We start from the raw sequence: 24,277 nt of genomic DNA, 5'->3' as shown, positions 1-24,277 counted from the left end.
AAGCCAATTACACCGATATCTAAGTTTAATAATAGCTTTATGTAATTTCTTGGTGCTTTGAAGTTAATTATAAGTTATTGATAATGTGATAAAGTAGTTATTGCTTACACAATGTGGAATGATAAGAGAAATTCGTTGTTAAATTGATTTCTATTATTATTGTGAATTGATAACATTTTATACTAACTTTAGTATGTTAGGAAAATTTTAGATGTTAAGTTAGTGATGGCTATTGATGTTGTAATATGTCAAAAATTGATATTAAATATTTAAACAACCTATATTCCTGACATTAAAACTCAAAAACAAATTGTTACCTTTATTTTAACTGTAAAAAATGTACTAAAATGACATTATTTAGTTTCTAAACATATTTTTTTCGTTTGCCAGGCGCTCGAAGCCGGTCTGAACAGCGACTGTGGACTTCGCGAACGTACGCAACACTTGTGCGAGGCGTGGCGACGCATTCACAGTCTCTGTCAGCACTCGGCTTCCACCACACACCCACACTTGCTGACATGGCTGCAGAGGCACACTGCTAAGACTGTGCTGCAGGTAAGCATAGAATTGGCAATATTCTCTTTGTATTGTATAAGTGTTAAAGTTATGTGGTAAATACGAACGGAGCTTAAATCAAAGCGTTTATGTCGATTAATCCATAATTAGGCACGACATATTTTAGTTTCAAATGGAGAAGAACAAACCAGAAACTCCATTGTTATTCTTTTCCAAATATTTGGGTTAAAATATAAGTCAGAACAACATGCATTGCTAATGCATAAGTGCAATTTTGAGATCAGGGCGTTTAATAATTTTACGAGATACTTAGGTATTTCACGAAAAGCTGACATCAATTGAATTTAAATCATTTGAATGCAAACTAAACATGTATAGGTACAACATTCCACTTCATAAAGATACCTTCATACATACTTAAAGACTGACATTGGACTGACCGACAGTCAGATATTTTAATTATTATATTTGCTGTGCCATTCTAAAGTGCCTTCCTGGTCTATTTGAAATAAATAATTTTGACTTTGACTCTGGAAGTTAAATAAAAACTTATGAATAGTTGTTTCTCAATAACATAGAAGAACTCTCACTCATAAAATAATTCAACCAACAGACGGAATGGCAGTCCCCAAAATGCAAGGATCAACACAAAAGGCTTGAGGATGCCATCAACGCGTTCATCAAGGAGTGTGGGGGTCGGACGAGCAAGGATGCAGGTCCACCAGCCTGGGAGGTCCAGCTGGTGGCAAGGGGGGAGTTCTTCAAACAGATCCTCAGCAACCCCTGGGGACACCCTGTCCTTAGGGTGTTGCTGGATCCAAGGGGAGAACCACCTTCGGATGAGGAAGGTAAGATCTTAATAGAATAGGATAAAGGGTGATATTGTGAAAATGTCTTATTCCCTAAGTTTCAGTTTTTATAAGTGGGTGTATCATCATCTAACAGGAATCAGTCTGGTTTCTTTTTGAAGGGAATTTAACTTTATTTTTCATTCTATTTGGTGTTAAATAGCTTACGGTCCACTTGATGCCCATGCGGCATTGGCCGCGGTTAATGCTTTTGAAACGGAACAGTCAACCATAGTCAGTAGTCTATATGCAAACTGGCATCCTATTTACTGAAACTAATGAGTATAATATTACATAAGTATTTTATTTATTGATTTGCATCAGGCAACGAAGGCCCATATTAATACAATAATACTATACTAAAACATATAAAATACTATAAATACATAATCATCATTATAAGTATTACATAATATGTATTGTTCCAGTACTAGCATGGCTGAAGGAGGAGCGCGGCGTGATGTTCGTGACGCGGTTGCGGCAGCTGGCGGCGTCCAAGTGCGACGACTTGGCGCTGGCGCTCTGCTCCGCCGTGCTCGACCGGGTCCGCGCCTGCGCACCGCCCACCTCCGACACTGAGGCTGATGGCATCGCCGATCTTAAGGGTAAGGCATAATCATCAACATGCCTCTCCAATAGACTGGAACGAGGAAAGAGATAAAAGAAACAGTTAAATTTTTCTTATAATCCTTACACCTGAATACTGAAAAGCGCCGCAATGTTAAGTTGTACTTAAATATCGTGCTATCTCTGTCTTTTTGTAAAGTATTTGTAGGGTCACTTAAGTGTCTTTAACCCGTTGTCTGTCGGAACGCAGATCTACGCGAGACACAATGTGTTTTCTATTGTGTCTTATATACCGACATACAAGTGGTTAAGAGTATTTGAACATTAGTCAACTGACTTCAGTCGTTTTGGAAAAGGATACAGAGAAATAACTTTTTTAAACTTATTTTTTTCTAATCCATCAGATAAGTCGGACTCAAAGAAGACGTTCGAGGATGTCCTGAAGGCGGAGGCGGGGTTCACAGTCGATGTGTTGGAACTGCTTGTTGACATGGAGTTTGTACTCCTCTATAAAGGAGACAAACGATCGCATTGTATCGAACTGGTGAGTACTACTTGATTGATCGATTGAAAAAAATTGCTAAAAAGTCATTTATTTTTATTTCACATAGACCAGGTAGGCACTTTTGTCGTCAAAGTCTCTCTCTGATATAAAAATTTAAAATCTTCTGTCTGTCAGTCAGTCCTCTAGTAAAGCTATTACAGAGAGTTAAGTAAGACTGGTCAGAACCCTTAGTTTGCTTGACGTTAAAGTAATCAAAACGTGATTGGTTGGTTTATAAGTGCCGGCCAATCAGAGCCCCGAATGCGCTCTCGTTCTTCTTCTCTCGTGTGCGTACTGAGGGTACAGAAGTAAAAAAATAGTTGGTCTCGCGAGAGTTACACTTGTGGTGCTGCAGGCAGACATTGTATTGGTTACCTTAACTACTTTCCATCGACAGGACCGTAATTAAAGTTGTTTGCCATCTCGGTGGTATACATATTGTAATTTCTGTACTAATTTTTTTAGTTAAACGGATATTAAACAGATTTTTGTTGTAAAGTTCTTGCTAACATAACCAACAGAAAACAATATCATAAATGATTGCCCAATCAACTCTACCATTGGAAATAAAAAGTATCTTTCACGCCAGTTTTAGAATTGTGTCAACTGATCTGAGGACTGGTTTGGTTTAACTAATGGTCCTCCATTACAGTAGAATCAGTACTGATCTCAGGTACTACTGGTATTTACTGGTCTAAGGACTCATACATTAAATAGAATTGGTTGACCAATGTAACGTTATTGTTATAGGCCAAACAAACGCCTCTCCGCAATGGCTACCAGCTGGTGGAGAGGCTTCAGAGCCGGCTCGAGACTTCGCCCCGAGAGAAGAAATTATGGAAGAACGCCAAAGATGTTGCGACATTGATTGCTCAGGTATTTATCTAGTGTCCACTGTCGTTTATAAGATTTGTATGTGAATTTACACACAAAAACCTGTTTCGTTTATGTACAAGACTATTCAAACTAATTTTTAAATCTGACTTAAATGTAGTACTATTCAAGATTATTAATGTTCACAGTTATGATTTATCTCTTTATAATGTAATTTATGTTTTACATCTGAAGTTAGTGGTCGGTACAATATTTATATCTTTTTGCGTTGATCTTTATCAATCATAAACTTGGTTTGGGGTTTTACATTACTGAAATTGGAAACAACCACTATCCTTCTTTCACTTCACTATTGTAGTCTTTCATTTTAAATTCTAATCTACAGACTCTTGTATATTAAAACTTGCACTAAAATTGGTGACAGTTATTCAAAAAATGACTAATCTAATCCTGTGTCCTTAATAATTTTCTACTCCTAAACCATTAAGTTACAGTTACAGTCTAATGTCGGAATGAAGTATTAACGACAATCATGCTATTCTCGTATCAAAGGCTATCGGGTCTCGTAATTAATTCAGCAGTGCATGTTCGATGCCCGCGTGGTCAATACGATCGATAACTTCACTTATTTAAAATTCTATTCCAGTTAAAGCAACAGTTTGATCGTTTGATTCTATGCTTTCTTGTATTCGAAGATGTGTGTTTAGTGGAACGAATTGTTTTGTAATTCAGTTATGTAATATATGTTTTCATATAATAGAATGATGTTTGCAAGTTTGAATGTGGTTGTGAATTGATGTAGATAGTTTAGAACTAAGTTGATTAATGACAAATTGCATTGTGCTTAATATTTGCACAACTTTTACATCTGCATTGTTTAACACTCAAAGAAAGTGTACCTACATTATTTTTACACAACTGTAGGAAACGTGTCGCTTTTGCGCGTATCTTGTTATATTAATCATCATCTTTTTGAAAACATTGTAACAGATCTTATTATTCGAAGTGTAGGTACTTGTCACTTACAGGTGTGCTCAGCACTTATACACATAAGTATTGAATCTTAATATTGGAATACAAGAGTTGTGCATATATTATGATTATGTAAGTCTTACATATTAAAATAAGAAGGTGACGAGTAGAAAGTAACGTGGAATTGATTTGCAGGTGATAATAACCCGCTGCATGGTGGTCGGGGCGTGCGGCGGCGTGGCGCGCACGGCGCTGTACTGCTGCGCGCGGTCGCTGGTCCGCGCGCTGGGCCCGCGCTTGCCGCCCGCCGCCCGCGCGCTGGCCGCGCCCGCCGCCACCGCGCGACATCTGCACACCCTCGCCGCCGCCGTCGATGCGCAGGTACACTCTTATACAGGACAAAGCTTCCAGGGAAACTCATCAAGGACAAGGGAATCTTTGATCGTTTCATATTTTGTTCAATTTGTTGGACACATATCAGACAATCAAAGTAGCAAGTCGTCTAAATGATCGGAGTTAATTATAATAAAATTTAATGTTAAAAAAAAGCCAGTTGCAATCATACATTATTTTGTGTTTTGCACATTGAGAACATTACCTCTCCATTTCTTTTCTTTTATGAAATATGCTTGCCCCCAAGCAAATGGGTCGCCTGATGGTAAGCGATCAGCACTGTCTACGGGCACCCAAATACAAGATACTTCAAAGTGACCAGTTACATTAAACTATGTCTCGTTTATCCGAGTTACAAGGTCCCTCAGCCTATCTAATAAATATAATAAATCTTGATTTCCAGAGCACCCCGGACATGAAGCCATTTGTGTGTGAGTTGTATGTGCGAGCAATCACTGCTGGTATGAACGAGCTTGAGAGGCTCAAACTTAAGACTGAAAAGGTATGTCTTATTGAAAATTAAGTATTTTGATGACATACAGAATACCTTGTGTTGTATTTTATATTGTAAAATGTATTTTTTAAGTTTCTCATTGGTATTTTTACGTGAAGCTTTGTAAAGATGTCGATTATTCAGACGATACTGCGTCGTAGGTTGAGTGGTTGCAAGTGCGACTGCTGGGCAAGGTGTCTCGGGTTCAATTCCCGGGTTAGGGCAAAATATTGTTGCTTTTGTTCGGCCCTTTCGAAAATGTACACATTAGTTCTCTCTTGTAATTGTTATCTCAGTAAAATGTGGAATCTGTGCCAAATGCTAGATGTAGATCGCTTCCAACTAATCCTTCCAATATTTGGAATTCATTGGAGGAGGCCTATGTTTAGCAGTGGACGTTTTGCGGCTGATATTATGACAGTTTATAAGATGTGGTGTCTATAATATTTGTGAGTGAAATGTGGTAGTTTACACCAACCAACCATTGGTCAGATCAGTTTCTTGAACTGTTAGTGGATGATATGTGAAGTATTGTTATAAACTTGTACAAAATTTTGTGTTGATTCCTTTTTTTCGTCAGGAGGCGGAGGCGCGCGGCGCGGAGCAGACGCTGGCGGGGTGGTTCACGCAGCTGGGCGCGCTGCTGGCGCCCAGCGCCCGTCTGCGGGCCGAGTGCGCGCTCACCGCCTTCTCCGTGCACCCCTCGCCGCACCTCTACGACCGCGTCAGCAGGGCCTCGCCGCCGCCGCCGCCCGCCCGGGTATGTTAGCACTCAGTACTACAAATAACCTAATACATGTAATGGTCCTTTTTATGGCATGGCTGCAAACGAGTAGATGGGATCATCGGATGATAAGCAATCGTATCGTCAATAGACTTACGCAGGTTAAGGATTCGAGAATTATATGTATGGGGGAAAGTTTGGGCTTCTGATAACCTGACTCACATAGCTGCACACAACGCAAGCGTCGTTTCACACCGGTTTTCTATGAGACCGTGGTATCACTCCAATTAAGCTAATCGGTTTGTGCCGAAGTATGGCTCGCCCATACTTAATAACAAAACAATACGAATGACATATATTTCACCCCAATTCCAGGATGTTCACGAAACGAAAGAAGAACCAACTTCTGAATTCGGTAGTTGGGCGAGCGATTCCCGTTCGCAGACAAACTTTGTGAAGACTTCAGAGACTTTGAACCTTAAACATACGAAGAATCAGGCTAATGTGCTGTCGACTGCGATATTCAGTGAGGCCGAAGCCCTAGGGATCAGCCCGGAGCTCTGCACTGATATTGCTGTGTTATTGTCTGGCCCTAGACTGAAGACCCTTTCATGGGACATGGACAGGTAAGTCCTTGTTATAAACCTCATTACCTACATACATATTATAGCAAATGCTAGGTTCAAAGTCCTGCAATGGCTTCTCACTGACTATTTATTATGACTCTTTTACAAGTCCAATATTGTAATGTTTCAGGGAGAAATTATTGGAAAATTGTCGAGCGTACATGGAGCGTACGAAGTTCGGTACCTGTGCGTTGACCACGGAGTTGAAGTATTTGAACCTGGACCCGAGCCAGTTTCAACATCTGCCCGAGGAGGAGGATGACGATACTGACATGTACTATGGGATTGAGAAAGGTAAGGACAGCCATTGTTTAATTGTAGTACTTAATTTTATCTTGGAACGTCAATTAAAAATACATTTACGAACATATAAAGAATACAGTTTGATATACATTTAATATTGATCAATTCAACTGATAAACATTGCGGTTATTCACTAAATCTGTCTTTTAAAACGCGTAATAGTTTACAAACTAATTTTTAAACTACAAAAAACAAATTCTGTTAATAAAACAATACAATATTTTGTCAAAAGGCTACGAGCATCTCGTAGAACAATATCAGGACCCTGAAGAAATATGGCAAGATGCTGACGATTCGGAAAGAACACAGAGTGCGCGGTCTACTGACATTGAAGACAGCCCTGTACGAAACAAGAAAATACAGAGGAAATCCAAGAAACCCCTCTCCTCAGAGGACGATTCTGACCCCCTCAGCCTCGTTGCAGAAGCCAAAAGAATAGAAAAGAAGAAAGAACGACCCCACAGCAAAGAAAGAAGTAAAGAGCGTAAACGAACAAAACCTAAAGCTAAACCCAAAGATCCTTTAGAGGTAACTGAATCAGAAGCAAACCAAAGTACAGAGGTAAAGAAAGAACCTAAAAAGAAGGAAAAGCGGGAGAGAAAGAAGAAAGAAAAGGTGGTTAAGACCCCGGCAGCTCAAGCGAAACCCTCTTCTTTGTCAAATTTGATTGGGATGAAGGTTTCTACGATTGCGAACCAGAAACCAGAGGTTGTGAGGCCTCCTAAAATGCCGTCAGTCAGCCAGTCAGTCAGTCAGTCAGACAGTGACTATGACAGCCAAGGCAAGCTCTCACTACACTCTGGTATCTCGGAGCCCAACGAACCTGATGTCCTATTTGATGGCCTATTTTCTATGGACGAATTAAAATCACCGGAAAAGAGTTCAGATATGAATCCAGTTAAGCAAACAGAATCACAAATTACTAATGCAATAACTCCACCTGTTGGAATCACTCAGAATATACCGACAAATGAGACTGCAAAGTCAAAAGTACAGGAAAAGCCGAAGTCTAGAACCAGTTCTCCAAGCAATTTGACTTCTACTTTCAGTCCAAGCAACATGTCTGTGAAGGAAAGTTTAAGTAAACTGCTGCATTACAGGCGGCAGAAGTCATTTCCTGATATGGAACCAAAAATTAACTTGCAACCCAATGTAGTTCATACTTACACTTATAAGAAAGGAACTGATACGCCAGTGATAACTCCTCAACCTCCGAAGCCGGTGCCACTATCGCCCACACCAGCTCACTTCTCTCCGAAGCCGGTGCAACTGTCACCAACACCAGCTCATGTCTCTCCGAAACCTCAAAATGCCCAAGACGCTCCAAAAATCTTCATTAATCAGGCCCAATCAACGCAACTAACAGATTTGAAGAATGAAGTTAACAACTTACTGAGTGCTAAAACCTTTGGAATAGCAAGACCTGTCGTGCCTTGCACCCCTAAGCCAGTACAGTTGAATAATTCTCTGCCAAGTGGAAGCCGGTTCCCCAGCCCAAGTGTACACAAATTACCACCAGATATGTACAAACCCGCGACAGATACAAAGGTGGCACGTCCTAATATTTTAAACAAGCCAAAGCCTGAAAAAGGCAATTCACAAAAATTTCACGTATTTCTTAAAGAACTTCAGGAGTCTATTAACGCAGGAGCTGGCGAACAGACAAGTAAACCTACTCCTTGCAGGAAAGAAATTAAACCATTGAGCAGGGTCACTCCAGTACTGCCCGCAGCGAAGGCTGAACACAAATCATCTCCCCAAAGTGCCAAACAAACCCCAAAGAAATCTGATAATCTTTTAAACACGTTTTCACGCCTCAGTTATCTACACAAGAATAAAATAAACGGAGTAAATCCCGTTGTCGAAGCCCTTATTGAATATCAGAGTAAAACGCTTCAAAATCCCCCGAATGATGCCGAAATAGACCGGATTGTAATTGAACAGAGAAAGGCGAAAGAAAAATATTTATCAATAAAAAATGAGCCGAGACACGATAGACAAACATATCAGCAACATGACAACAGTCTGACTGTACAAAGGAAGATTGATAAGCCAAAACAAAGTATTTCGAAGCAAAATCCTGTAATGGCTAATATACTATCTAGTACGAAGCCGTATAAACCTGAGACTCATAACAAAAATAGTAAAATGGAATCTCCACAAGATACACCAACAATAAATGCATTAACAGAAAAAGATCAAGAAGAATTAGTTCTTCTATTGCGTCAGCAATCGAAACTTAATCAGCAAAGACCATGTGTTAAGGAGAGAGTTCCTCCCCCACAGACGATTACATGTCCCACGCCTTCGAGCTATCAGAATCCCTGTTCTAGTCAGTCGCTATTAAAGAACAAGACTTCAGAAACTCCTAATGTCACTGTAGGCAATGTCTGCATCAAACAAGTAACTAAACCTAGTCCAAGTATAAAGCCATCGAACCTCAATAATTGTGATCCCAAACCACAAACAAAACCTTTAAACATGGTGAAGACTGAATATAACTTTCCTAAAACGGTAGACCCGAAGACACATAAGATTGAGCTTTTTAGTAGCAATGAGGGCAAGACTAAGCACAAACCTGATACATCTAAAGCTAGTGAGAGTAAAGAAACTGATTGGGAGAAGGTGATGGACGCCATTTTGTCCCATAAGACCCCAAGTCGAGGCCCAAACGCTCTCGACATGGCATTGAATAAAGACAGCTATAAAAAGACAGAAAATCCGTTTCAAAGTTTGCGTAATCAAAGGATAGTCAAGACAAACTCTACTGGAGATAATAAAATCAAAATGGTGAATGTGATATCCAAAGGTCAGGCTAACACGGTAATGAATGCTGACCCGAAAACTACCCCTCCTCCGCCCACACTAAGTCGGTCAAACTCGGAAACTGTCATTAAAACCAGTAAAAGTAAAAAGACCCCGGCTAAGAGTCTTCTGAAAGCTTCGGTAAACACCACTACTACAGAAGTTTCGTCGAAGATAAAGCCGACACAATCTGAAATGCCGAAACGGCAAACTCAGTCTGAAAAGAGATCAATGCATTCCTCGAAAGACCAGGCAGAAGTGTACAAGAAAATACAGTTAAAAAATAATGAGAAACCATTTACGACTACGTATTTCAAACATGACGACCCTTTCATCTCAGGTATACCTAACTCGGATTATGATCTCCTTGAGGAATTGATGGATGATGATTTACGACAAGAAATCGGAGAATTATCGTCTGACGAAGAGAGTTATGCAACTCCAATGCGTGGCTTAAAAGAAAAGTGTTTCAATATGAGTAATGTGTCCATTCCAGTAGTGCGAGAAGAAAGACGCTCAAATTCAACAGCGATTAATAATGTCTCAGTGCATAAGAAAACCGACCCAAAAGTGGTATTATGTGAAATCCCAAAGGCTACCTTTGATCCTTCTAAGCAAATACATACTCCAGGATTTATCGATCCGAAATGTGTCACTAAAAATGTTGATGTTACAAATCCAACAGTGACAGTTCAACAGCTACCCAAAAGTGTCAATATTTCTTCGAAGAAGACAAATAGACAAAGCCTTAATGTTAAAATTGATCAGCTACGAGCAAAGAGTCAGGCTGCATCTACAGCTGGAGCACCGCGGCAAGCTACCTTAAAAAACATGGTTCTTATCGAATCAGACGTTGTATACCAACCCTGCACTATTCAAAATCCTATTCGCACGGCTGCTCCAACCCAAAACACATACGTAGCATTTAATAACCAGTCAAATATGGCTATTTATCAGACCACACAATTCGCTTCACCAACAGTAAATCCGGTTATCATAGGAAATGCTACAGTAAAATTACCAGCGACGGTTAATAAACCTGAAAGTAAACAAACGGTCACTAAAAGCGAAGCAGTAGTAAACAATGTTCCAAACAAGAATGCGCAAGATGCTAAAACCGATAAATCAGAACCTAAATCTAACTCAGTTGATAACGTGAATGGTGACATTACTTCTAAAACCGACAAAGAAAAAGTTGATATTAATTCTAATAAGAATACTTCTGAAAGGAAGGTCCTATCTGAAGTACAGGAGAAACAGAAGGTAGCTGAGAAAACAGAACAGAAGACCAGGAGCCAATCAAGAACGAATTGCGAGAAGGTCAATGAAGTACTAAAAGACCAAGAAAGACTCCAAAAGAAACGCATGTCTATACTAAATAGGAATATTACTCACCGAAGCGATAAGCAAGCAATCCCATTGACGTATGCTCCAATTATCGCTATTAAAATTGTACCAACTGTACCTCAAGAAATGAATATTTCTGCTGGCACTAAAATTGACAATACAATTCAAGCTATAAAACTAGGAACACTGGTGAACCTTAAAGTGTTGAATGTAGAAAAACCTAAGCATGACGCTAACAAAAATTGCAAAGAAAATAAAGACAAGAAGACACCGCGTCGTATTGTATTGCGATCTTCTAGCAACAAGGAAATCAGCCTAGATGCAGTTACAGCCAAGAAAGTGGCTGCACCTAAGAAATCTAAAGCTAGAATAAAACAGTCTTCTACGGAAACTGGTAATAAAATGATTGAGACCACTGGGGGAATTACAAATAAACCAAAAACACCGAAGAAAGCAACACCTAAAAAGACACTTAATAAAACTATCAAAAAAGGAGAAGTAAAGAAGAAAGCGACTAAAGTCCAGCCTAAAAGAAATGCGAAGCTAAAGCTTAATATTGACAATAAACCCGACTTGATTCAGGAGGCAGAAATACCAAACAAACACACAGTAATGATGGATCTTGAGGATCAAATAGTAACATCTAAAATCCTTAAAGTAATATCCCCAGACCAACCTGTGCCATCCTTAGTTGAAATTCCTAACGTGGATGAGATTTTGGAAAGCGTTGAAAGCGACACTGTCGTTAATACGAGCCCAAGTATTCTGGACAATGATGATTCACTTAGCCTCCTGTTGCGGCCTCCGGCTGATGGCACAAAGGATGCTACAGTTACTCCTGAGAAAAATGCTGATGAAGGGTCATTAGACAAAGAGGTTACCGCCCCTTTAGTAACTGACACTACGCAAGGTAATGTAACTGATGCAAACAATAAACAATTAGTAACAGATCCTGACGTAGTTGATGAAATTGAAAGTTATGTGAAAAAATTAGAAGATAGCATAAAAGATACAGCTGACAAACAACACATAAGTTTAGCTTGTAAAGAAATAATGTACAGTACAGAGGACTGCACAAGTTCACTTTCCGCCGAAGTTCCAACTAGAGTTCAAGGTGAAAATCGAAAAGTTGGAGCACAAGTCAACAACAAAACATCTGCTCCAGTGTTTATTAACAAGAAAGTAGTTAATGCTCGAAAACTAATGGCAAATGAAGTAATATGCATTGACGATGATGATGAAACCACCCAAAGCAAGAGACGTAATAAGATTGATGACGATGACATACCACAAGCTTATTTGGATGCTATTGAAGTGGATGAACTACCTCATTTAAATAAAGGCGATCCGACAAGTACAGCCTTGCGGGTTAAGCTGCCCTGTGGAAAAGTATTTAAGGCGACCGTCCATGGTCAAACGAATCTTGGCGTCGATGCATTGTTTTCGTCCAATTCTCTAAGAAGAACTATATTGAAAAACATTTATCATAAAAACAGATATACTTTAAACGTAAAAATCAAACCAGATGGTAATGAAGGTGATATAGAGAATATTACCATAACATCTGAAGTGCCGGGTATTGTGGTTGACACAATAGATTTACTTAGTGACTCCGACGAAGAAGCCCAATGCATTCAAACACAATATGGCAAGTACAACGTAAAAAATATAGATAAAAACTTATTGGAAAAACATCAAAAAGTGTTAGATAAAGTGTGTTCTGTAAAATTAACAAAAGATAATCTATCTAGTCGTTCAAGCAGCCAGAATGATTTGACGAAAGATACGGTTCTAGATGGATCTGTTTATGAGGACATTATTTTTTCACCTATGTCTCAATCTACACTGGATCTCATTCCACCTGCATTAGAAGCTGATTCTTCACTTGCTGCTATTGATGTGCAACCGATGAGTGTGCCCGAGGTACAATCAATTGTTCAACCTGAACCAGAACCCGAAACGATACCTGATGTACAATTGGCATCTGAACCTGAATTGCCACCAGTTACGAAACCAAAAAGTCGACCAGTAATTCTCTCTAATGTGTTAATTTGCCCACCTGTGAAGCAGACTGCGTCTAAATCTGAAAGGCAACCAGTTTCTGTGGTCCGTGATGTGCAATTAGGGTCTAAGTACGAATTACGGTTAGGATCGAAATCTCCAGAGCCATCCGTTCCAAAGGCTGATCAACTTGTATCCAAGTCCGAAGACCAGTCGGCTGCCAAGTCTGAAATACCACCAATTGCTATATGTGACGGATCCAGTGTCAAGCCCGAACTGCAATCAGGGTCAAAACTTGAGGAGCCAGTATCTCAATCTAAAGTGCCAACAGTTACTAAACTTGATGATCAACTGATGTCTAAAGCCAAAGAGCAATCAGGCTCTAATTCAGAAATACTGCCAGTTGTTAACGTGCAGCTTGGGTCCCGATCTGAAGATAAAACTGGCTCCATGCTCGAATTCTTACCAGCTTCTAAGCCCGATATGCAACCAGCTTCAAATTCTGTAATGCTTCCAGTTGCTACGGCAGACGTGACTAAAACACGATCGCAGTCAGCCGAACCTCAGTCCGTTTCTAAACCGAATACATTAGTGTTAAAACCTGATGGTAGACCGGGTCGTACACCAGACGCACAAACGACACCAGAGCCAGATGTGAGACCGATAACCAAAATTGACCTGCGGCGCGCATCTAACTCTGATATCAGGCCACGGCGTATTCTACACCGTCCTTTGCGGCCCAGTGTGATTATACGAAATCAAAACATTAGATCAAGAAATCAAATAAATATTACATCTAAACCTATTCCGAAAGAACCAATAGAGGTAATAGAGATCGATGATTCATCCAGTGACGAAAATGAAACTATCACAGGGCTGATGCCGCCTAAGAGCGTAGAACTACAAGAACCAATAAGCGTTACCTCGGAGGACGATAAATCAACAGAAATGAATGATAACGCAAAACCAGTAGAAGAAAAGATAAATGAGTTTAGAAATCTATTATTCAAAGAACTTGGTATAGATTTGGCTGACACTGCTACGCCACCAAACGAGCCTAATCTAGAAGAACCTGCTGAAAGTTCTACACATACAAGCGACATATTCTTTTCTTTGTTTGATTCGCCTTTGCCTCGCCAAGTTCTTGAAGGTGCTTCAGATAGTAACAAATCTTCGCCTAGCCATCTCCCGAAAACGCGAGAATGTTTTGTAAAAGTACCAAAATGTGACGATCTCGTAAGGAAATATGAAAATCTAAAATTACTAAAAGAATGTTTTGTTAAATTGGTTCGATGTGATGAAATTAAAACATCCAATGAATTAAAAGCTGGATATGCTGATGATGTCATTTTTACCGACGATGGTATATCTGGTACAACTGAAGAGACAACTAATCTGATGCGTTGTGAATCTATGTCTATTCTCACCGAATATGAAATACTCGATACTGATCAAACCGCTGACCAAATTAGTAAAGAACATGAAACCATTGCTCCTTTGTACGTTGATCATACTACAAAAGCTGAAAGAAATGAAATGTGTGTAAGGCCGACATGCGACGCTGAATGGTTTATAACCAAACCGAAGAGTTACTTGCATTCTTACAATACTACAACAAATGGAGATAAAGTAATGCCCCTCAAGTCCTTGGTATTAAAACTCTTCCAAAATGACTTAATTTTAGATCAAATAACTTCTGCTAAGCAGGAAACTAAATCACATTGTAATAATTTGACATCAAACCTAAAAAGAAAATCTCTAGAAATTATGACGACAAATAATAAAATGTCTAAATATAGCAACACATCAAGACCTAAGAAACAAATGCTACATGACGAAATCAGTGACAATGATACTGAATCTGTTTCTGATGTAAATACTGATTGCGAGACTGACAAGCAAGACAATTACAAGCCTCTGGCAATGGAAATATCAGAAAATAATTCGACTATACAGGAAACAGTTGATGAAAAGTCTATAAACACTCGTGCATTTGTTGTAAATTCATGCGCAAGCTCCCAGATGCTGGACGAACTACAAGAACAAAGAATAGAACTGGGTTCCTCAACTACTTATGCAGAAAGTTTAAGTGAAGACCCTCCCAGTTCCTCTATATTGCATGATCTACAACAGACTGAATTTTATATAGATAATCATAAGGAACAATTTCAAATTAATGATAGCGATTCAGAACTGAAAGAGGCTAATACTATCGCTGAAACTAAAGATATTCATGAAGCTGTTGAAGGTGATAAAAGAACGAATGAAACTACGCATGAATTATTTTCAGAATCTAACGCAATGCAATATAGTTCTCAAGAAGAAGCCTGTAAAGACACCGAGGTCACTAATGTCGTCAAAGCATGTGACATCATTTTCAGTAAAATAATTTCCATTGGTGATGGCAATACTGAACCACATAGCGAAACTCACTCAGATGACGAAAACACTACCGGAAAAGACGAAGAAATGGACGGGGACGACACGACATTGAACGCAACATCTGAAATTGAATCGGCATCGGTACAATCAAATGTCATCATGAAGGAAATAGATTTGTCAACGGAAAATACTGTCAATACTATCGATAATTTTCCAGAGGCAGATAAGAAAAACGATCATAATATGAGTTTAGTAAATAATGTTGTGGCTACTCAAGAGTTTTTGCCACACGAAGTTACAACAGAAAATGACATACAATTGCAAGAGATGCAAGTTGAAGACGCTGTTCCAGAGGAAATCGCTGCGGAAAACTCTGAAACTGGTGATCTAAAAACACAAGAAATTGAAGTTTGCGACAAAGCTCCTGAGCTATACGAAATTGAAACCATTATTGAAAGTGTCGATACAAAATCACCAGAGACTAAAAATGAATTCGAAACCACTGTGAAAACCGCTATAGATAATACCGAAACTGACGATACAACAACAATCGAACAACTTGAATCACCATCAGAAAAAGAAAATATGAATGATTTACCAACACAAGAATCGATGATTTTGGAGAGTAATCAGACAGATGTCATTGTACAAAGTGAAGACACAGTTAACACGAGGCAAAGTACAGAACCAAACGTGGAAAGTATTGCAGAAGATATGGATGCAAAACTAAAAGAAGTTGAAAGAAATCTGCGAAGCATTTTTGAGTATACCGAAGACGAAACTGATGAGGAAGTTAGGCCGACTCAAGCATCAGAAACAATTAATTTGGAAGATGAGGATTTAACGTACAAGCAAATAGAGTCAACATTGCAGAACATTTGTGGAGGTATTGTCACAAAAGATGTTAACACAGAAATTAATGAAAGAAGAGATACTCTAGCTATAGAAGAATCTCAAGAAGCAAGGGAAGACAATTTAATGAAGATCCGATCGTATCTGCGAAATATTTTCGAAGGTACTGACGATCCAAGACCGAGGACCCCAGTTATGGATCATTCGTATGGTTCTCCATGCGCTCCTAATGTAACACCAGAAAAAACGGAAACTATGGGAGGTCATGAGAAAAACAATTACCCCGTTTTGAATATAGACATAGAAGCTAATGAAATAACAACCGAAGAAAATATAATCGATAAGACCCCCTCCGTTGATGATAATAATGAAGTCGTCACAGTACTTAAAGTAATAGAACATGACACAAGTGAAAATGATTGTCATGCACCAGAAGCTGACGCAACCCAAGAAGGTGAAGTACTTAATGCAATAGAAGTAAATAATGAACGTTACCCAAAGGAAGACTCGGAAGAAGATGCTTTGAATCAGAACCAAGTTTGTCATTATGTTTTGGTTGAAGACAACAATTACTTAATAGAGGAAGTCGTGGAAATGCATAACGATGAAATTCTTGATGACGACATGGCACAAACAGTTATCGCTAATGCATCAGGTCGAATGATTGTATCTTCAAATCGAGAACCAATGCCACATGATGAAGACGTAACAAAAATAGAAGGCCAAGAAATAGTTCCTATTCAAAAGAAGGTTAAGACGTTGAAAGCGCTCGATGATCCTCCAAGCGCATTATGGAATCCTATTCCAAGCCTATTGAATTATGGGGACACTAACCAACATCCCAGTGTACTGATTACACAACAAATTGATGAACATGGTCAGATTGAAGAAATAGACATCAAGCTTAATGTTCCTATGGTATCGTATTCCAAGAAATATCCGAATGGCCTCCATTTTGATTATGTTTTTAGAGGTAATAAAACAAGGAGCTTGAAACGTAAAGCCGAGATGACTGATGTGAAGTTGTATGAGAAGAAGTATAGGAAAGGAAAGAATATTGACTACCCGAAAATTACCATCACAACTATGGGTGACTCTGCGTATAGCAAGGAGTTCAAGCGTCTTCTGGATTACTGCAGCTCCGTCAAATTTTCTTATTCACGCCCTTTTCATAAAGAGCACATAGACGTACATCAGCTATTAAAAGCATGGCCTATAAGAGGTATTTGTAAAATAGAACAATCTGAGACTGAACCGGACGACGCGCTATTTACTGACATAGATCAGATGGACGATAAATCACCTGATCCAATGTCGCTGACATTAGCTGAAGAAATTAACACTGAATATGACGAATCAGACTACAAAACTTGCGATACAAATGAAACCAATTTCCATATGGGTTTTGGTGAGGGGTCCGGCAGAGTCATACAAAATTTGGAAGACGGATGTGGTACAAAATTTTCGGCTGCGACTCTGTCGGACGTAAAACAAACTCAGCCGCTTTTACTGTCCGAAGGTTATGTTAACTATAAACTTGTGCGTAAATCTGTTAATTCTATAAACTATGATGAAATAGACAAGATGAAAAACAATATTAGATGCATTGTACTAAAGAATAAAGTCCGATCTTTCTTTGAGCAGACGATGGCAGAATTGAGTTGTGACTGGATGAAACGGCAAAATAAAAAAGACGTGTCGTATGCCAATGGGTTGCTTGACTATTCAAAATTCCCATTTGGACTGACAGACCCAGATTTTATAGATCCTGCGCCATTCGAAGCCGTTGTTCAGGTTGTACAAGTCGGACAATTACCTGTCAGCGCGTCCGCTCAGAATCCTGTGACATGTGATCCTCGAGTCACGCAAGTGTCGAACGTTAGTCCATCTCAATGCTCCGCTGAAAACAGTCCCGGCGATGACCAATCTGTGATAAAAACAGAGTACACAGAACTTACAACCGCTGACTTGAGCATGCCATTGGCTCAAGAATACGTCCAGCATATCCAGTCAATGCCAGTACCATCACACGATGAGATGAACTATCCAATGGCTAGTAATTTCACCGTCGATGTAGACATAAAACCAGAAATTAAAATAGAAATGGAAGAAACACCTGAAATAAAGGAAGAGGTAAATGATAATTTTGAGAACAATGAGTATCCACAGATGTTTGAGAAAAATATGATGAACAACGTTGATTACTCATATGAAACTAACCATACGCATTTACCACCTTTGGAACCCAATCCTAATATGAGTATGATGTATAATTACACTGATAAGCAGACTCCTGTGGCTCTGCCTGTGCCTGTGCATGAAGAATATCCTCATCTGAAGCAGCACGAACACATGCATATGCATCAACCAGAAATGGAGCAGCAATACCAACAACTCCAGCCAGATCTCGAGCAATACCAACAGATGCAGCCAGAGCATGAGCAATATCAAGTTCAGGACCAATACCAACACCAACAGAAGCTAATACACGAGCAATATGAACAAGAACAGCAACATCTGCAACAGCAACAACACGAATATGAGCAACGACAGTTAGAACTACGCCAGTTGCAATTTGAACAAGAGCAACAAAAACTACAGCAGATGCAGGAACACCAGCTCAAACAACAACAAGAGGAGGAACAGAGGCAACAACAACAACGTTTACTTGAGCTGAAGGAACAAGAGGAATTGAAACAACAACAGCATTTACAAGAACTGAAACTGCAACAAGAGGAATTGCAACACCAACAACATTTACAAGAGCTAAAACTGGCGCAAGAAAAACAACAACAACAGCAGCAGTTGCAAGAACTAAAACAACAACAGCAATTACAAAAACAACAAGAACTAAAACATCAAAAGGAGAAACAAAAAGAACTCAAACAACAGCTGCAGAAACAAGAACACAAACAAAAGCAACAAAAACAGCAAGAGCTCAAGCTACAACAGCAACAACAAAAAGAATTAAAACAGCAACAATTAAAGTTACAAAAACAACAACAACAGGAAATGAAACAACAACAATTAAAACAACAGAAACAAGAGCTACAGCAAAAGCAACAAATGCAACAACATGAGTTGCAGCAGAAGCATCAGCTGCAGCAACAGCAACAACAGCTAGAGCAACAGCAGTTGCAACAACAACAGCAGCAATTACAATTACAACAACAGCAGCTACAGCAGCAACAACATCAGCAGCTGCAACAAAATGGATCACAAGAAAAAACTGACCAAATTGCTCATGCGATGAGTGCAGCGGGAATCACTGCAACTACAGAACCCGTCTCAAATAACAGAACACAAGCTATTGTGAACATGTTCTCCCACAAACTAAGGCAAGGCAACGTCACCACGAATCAAACGCAAAGTAATTTTCAGAAAACTACATCTATTAATGCTATGGCGTTACAGCAGGCGCTAGCCCAGATACTCCCGCCGCCGTTGAATCAAACAAATAACACGGAAAACGGTCAGCAATCCTCGCCACAAGTTTTACACATAGTGCAAGGAAAGAGTGCTTCAGGGAACCATCAGCAAATCACTCTAGTTGACAATACCCAGCAATCGGTTATAAACAACCCGAATAATACTCCAGTCTTGCATATTGTGCAGAACAAAACTGTACCTCCCGGCCCTACGTCCAATGGAACACCAGCTTCTCAAACAAATTCTTTCAGTGGCCTCTCCTTAGTAGATGCGGGCTTGCAACAAGGCAATCAACTTCTGCATATTGTGAACGCTGGAAACCAAAAGAATGCAAACACCGGTCAGCTACTGAAGAGAGTGAATCTTCTCACTAATCTAACAAACGTTCAAGGAGGAAATGAACAGAAAATGGTACAATTTGTTTGTAAATCCGCTGATGGAAAACCTATACAGCTGAATGGGCCTCACCAACGGAGCATGGTTCTCCGACTACAACCGGTCGAGACACCCAATCTACAACAAGCTCAGCCTAAACAAATAGAGTCACAAGATCTCAGTCCAACCCAAAGCGCTGCCAAAGACGCAGAAATAAAATCCCGTTCTATTTACGAAGAAAATTATGCGAAATTCATACAAAGTTCATCACCCAAAACCAATTCTCCTGAAAAGGGGACGAGCTTACCCAAATTCAATCAAGCCTTTGGGAAACAAGTTTACCAAGATGGTGGACAGAAAAACGACATGAATAATGCGAATGAAATGTCGCCTGAAGAAAACCCGGATTGTCAAGCAAATGATAATGCTATCAGCTTAGATCATATAGGCCAGATTGGAAGCCCACCGCTATTATTGAGGAAGCCTTCTACGTCGCAAGCTCAACCGAATTTAGTTCAACAAATTAAACAAACTATATCGCCAATGAACATCCACGGCGGTGTGATATACACTCGACAAATACCAGTCAACCTCTCTGGAGGACAAACTATTAACTTGATCACTGTACCCAGCTCAGACCTAATAGATGAGTCGAATCAAAAACAACAAAATGAGATGGAGCCGTCGATAATAAAGATTGTTCCTCAAACACAAACTCACGCCAATACAGAGAGTAATGAGGAAACTAATCAACTCATGGGTGCGACAAATGAAAACTCCCACTCTACCCAGCAACAACCAGTTTTGACGCAAATGCGAATAAAATTGCCAATGTTAAGTAAAGCACCACAGGTGGTCTCTGGAGGGAGAGTTGTGAGGCCATCATTCTTCCAAATACAAAGAAATGTCATTTCTGGAACCAACCAGCCTGTGTATCAACAGTTGGTGCTTACAGCAGCTCCACAGCTGGGGCAACAAACCGTAAGAGTACCACAAACTTCGCAACCAACCGCACAGCAAACTCCTCAACAAACAAGCCATCAAACTAACCAGCAAGCTAGCCATCAAGCCAACCTCCAAACCAGTCATCAAACGAGTCATCAAACTAGTCACCAGACGAGCCACCAAACTAGCCACCAAGCTAGCCATCAAACTACCCTACAAACTCCCCAACAAGCGCCCCAACAGGCCACCCAGCAGCCCACCCCGCAGGCTACGCAACAAACTACCCAACAGACCACCCAACAACCTACCCAGCAAACTAGCAAACCAGCTAAACCAGCTGCTACTGCACCAAGTGCCAGCGAAAGTCAATCATCAACCGAGTCTATGAGCTCATCGACACTAGAGCAGCTTAGAGAGTTTGATTTAGTACTGGAACAAGTCAAAGAAAGGAGCACGGTGCAACCCAAATCGAAAAAGGGTTCGAAAAAGTCAAAAGACAAGACTGACTCAACGGCCTCTACTAGCTCAGCTTCTGGAGAGTCGTCTCGTGCTCAACCACATAAGCAGCACCAAGTTCTCTACTCCATCGGGAACACACAACCTTTGAATGTTTCTTACGTGAACAAGAAGTCAGCAACACCAGGCCCATCATCTACGTCAACACCGTCGACTTCATCTTTCGCAAGGTCACCTGATTCTTCGGGTATCGTTGACTCGTCACCCTCTTCATCGTCACATAGTCAGATCCCCCACACGGTTACCAGCGAGCCCTCAACATCTGACGCTCCAGCTTCATCTAAATCTAAATCCAGTTCAAAGTCTAAATCAAGACCAAAAGCGTCATCGAATCCTCCGAATACGCTAAAACTTAATACTACTCCTCCAAAGCCATCCACTCAAAAGCCGGCCGAAGATGAGCAAACCACGCAACGAATTCTTTACATCTTAGCTGAATACAAAGAACAGGTGGAAAATTCTCCTGACAAAGACAAACCAGCTCCGCGACGAAGAAACAATCCACCTTCAAATCCAGGGTCTTCGAAGCGCAAAAAGAGCTCCAGTTATCGTCGCCGAGATTTGAGTCCTGCGGACGACTCCTGTAGAACTATGGGGTCTGAGGACAGTAGCTGTGGTACATCACAGGGAGATTGCAACGACAGCTGCATTGACAGCCATTCCCCTCAAGACAGTCCACGCAAAGTCGTGCGGAAACTTACTTTTGAGCAGGAAACACCGACCACACCTCAACCTAGGCCACAGCCACAACGTAACGTCATTGTTGCTGATGGTCAAACAATCACCGTGGCTCGAGGCACGGCTGGTAAACCTTCCACCGCCGCCGTGCTCATGCCCGCTAACTACATCCTACCAGTTTCTATGATCAAAGGTGGCCAGCAAATTGCAATAGTGACAAACAGAGGCCCGAAGCTACTAACAGTGGGAGGTGGAGAAGGTGGAGGGAATGCACTGCTACTGCAGCGTCTTATAGGTCCTGCTGGACTGAAGCCAGTGCTAGCACGTCCAGGGGTGCGACATGTCCGCTTACCAACTGCGGCGCTTCATAATCTCCAAGCGTTCAACTTGGCGACTGCCACCACTGTACAGCCGCCAGATAGTACCGCCTCTCCGGCTCCTGCACCAGCCCCGCCTGAGTTAATTGAGACGAGGGCCAACAGTTCCCCTTGGAGGGATCGTGATGCGCAGGATATGAAGCCTGACCGAGGATCCAGCCCTGACGGAGGAGAGCCTTGGCATCTCCCGGCCACAGCCAATCCTCACGACTACAGCTACGAGGAGGTGGTTCGCACCGACAACATGGAGCGCACTGTGCTTGTAAGTACACTTTCCCTACTTGTATTGGAACTATTATCTCTAAATATATGTATTATATTTCGTTGATAGTTCCAAATTGTATTAAAGCCGTTCGTATCGTGTATGACACACATTTTGCAACTTCAGGACCCGATCCCAGATAGATACAGTCCCGATATGGAGGCGCAAAGGATATTTGATAAGATGTTCGACGTCGATTCAAAACGGTCTTACATGGTCGGTTCGCACGACGATTCGCCGCGATGCGGCTACGATATAGACGCGTCAGATTGCGACGATAAGGGCTACCATCAGGTACACCGTATCGTAGAACCGACGCTGATAACCTAAACGATTTAGTCGCCTGTTTAGTAGAATGCACGCATCGATTTATTTTTGTCAGCTGTTCTTCGTTCGTTGGTGTGCCGTTTTGATATACATCATGTAAATGCGACATTTCGAATATTGGAATACAAATAACTTTAAGCTGAATATATGCAGCATTACGCATGCTTGGTGTTCGTTTCGCATTAGCTTTTTATAGTGTTGTTACTAGTAGTAGCGTTTCCACCGAAACGTTAACTAGAACAACACCGATTCGCAAATGTCACTTCTAAATGATGTACCGGCATCGCCGCTGATCGGACACGGACAAACATTAGGTGTTTATTAATTCTGCCTCCCCTCTTCATTAACTAGTCTTTGTCTTTTATTTTGTCAAGCTCCTGACCTCGGAGTAAGCTTCATTTCTACAACATTCTCTAGCGTCTAGATTATAATTTTTGCATGATTGACAAACGTCTATCCAACTATGTAACTTCATTGTCAAGTCTTATCCCGCATTACAGCATGACCCCCTCACTCGGATCATTGTATTTGAAGTCCTTCATTAGTTGTTGTGAAGTTTAAATCTTAATGTGATAGTTATAAGGTATATTGTTGTTCTGAAAAGTGTTTTATTTAAAATGGAAAAGCTTTGCTTTGCCGTCATTGGTATCATTTATTATTTGGGCAGGATAATCATGTTTGTAGGCTTTGACAACCGTTCATCACTGTAGCTTTAAGCTTAAAATCTAATTGTCTGTATCCAAAACTAAAAAAAAAACTATAAAAAATAAATCAATAACATTTAAAATTATTTCTCACATCATACCTAAAACAAGAGACCATATAAAATATAAAAGCAAAATAAAATTCTAAACATTCTTCATTCAAAACTGACCATAGACAATTGTGACGTGTTTTCTTCTGGTGTAGGTTGTACAGAAGAAAGATGGGTCGCAACAAAGGCAGCACCGTTTGAGCCACGTGTCCGCTGCGGCTTTGCGACACAAATATGCTGTTCTGGAACATGAATTGAGATTACAGGTAATACTTAAATATGTTCTTAGTTTTTCTTTAAAACTGCAACCAACCATAGCAGCGTGAGCGGTGACATTAACTTTTTTTGATGATTATGTAAAGTTTTTGCAATAAATTATGTCTAAACACAATATCTTTTTATGTTCA

The 24,277-nt window shown here is 40.3% G+C and overlaps 1 protein-coding gene across 4 annotated transcripts in view; it reads left to right on the top strand.

Moving 5' to 3' along the window:
- The window catches only part of LOC118280685 (uncharacterized), a 33,871-nt gene that overhangs the window by 5,349 nt on the left and 4,245 nt on the right, over positions 1–24,277 (top strand). For 2 of the 4 annotated variants that reach the window (XM_050699374.1, XM_050699373.1), the window contains exons 2-14: positions 391–555; positions 1,130–1,364; positions 1,793–1,969; positions 2,336–2,475; positions 3,226–3,351; positions 4,477–4,662; positions 5,078–5,176; positions 5,748–5,927; positions 6,267–6,517; positions 6,648–6,811; positions 7,053–22,789; positions 22,916–23,083; positions 24,026–24,136. In XM_050699374.1, coding sequence (XP_050555331.1) covers positions 391–555; positions 1,130–1,364; positions 1,793–1,969; positions 2,336–2,475; positions 3,226–3,351; positions 4,477–4,662; positions 5,078–5,176; positions 5,748–5,927; positions 6,267–6,517; positions 6,648–6,811; positions 7,053–22,789; positions 22,916–23,083; positions 24,026–24,136 — 17,739 coding nt within the window. The remainder of the gene's footprint in view (positions 1–390; positions 556–1,129; positions 1,365–1,792; positions 1,970–2,335; positions 2,476–3,225; positions 3,352–4,476; positions 4,663–5,077; positions 5,177–5,747; positions 5,928–6,266; positions 6,518–6,647; positions 6,812–7,052; positions 22,790–22,915; positions 23,084–24,025; positions 24,137–24,277) is intronic. The other 2 variants (XM_050699376.1, XM_050699375.1) reach the window with 1 other exon arrangement.

The sequence above is a fragment of the Spodoptera frugiperda genome, chromosome 16 (assembly GCF_023101765.2).
Source record: "Spodoptera frugiperda isolate SF20-4 chromosome 16, AGI-APGP_CSIRO_Sfru_2.0, whole genome shotgun sequence".
Classification (NCBI taxonomy): Eukaryota; Metazoa; Arthropoda; class Insecta; order Lepidoptera; family Noctuidae; genus Spodoptera; species Spodoptera frugiperda.
Note: the sequence above shows the minus strand (reverse complement) of the source record. Positions and strands in the feature narration are given on the sequence as shown.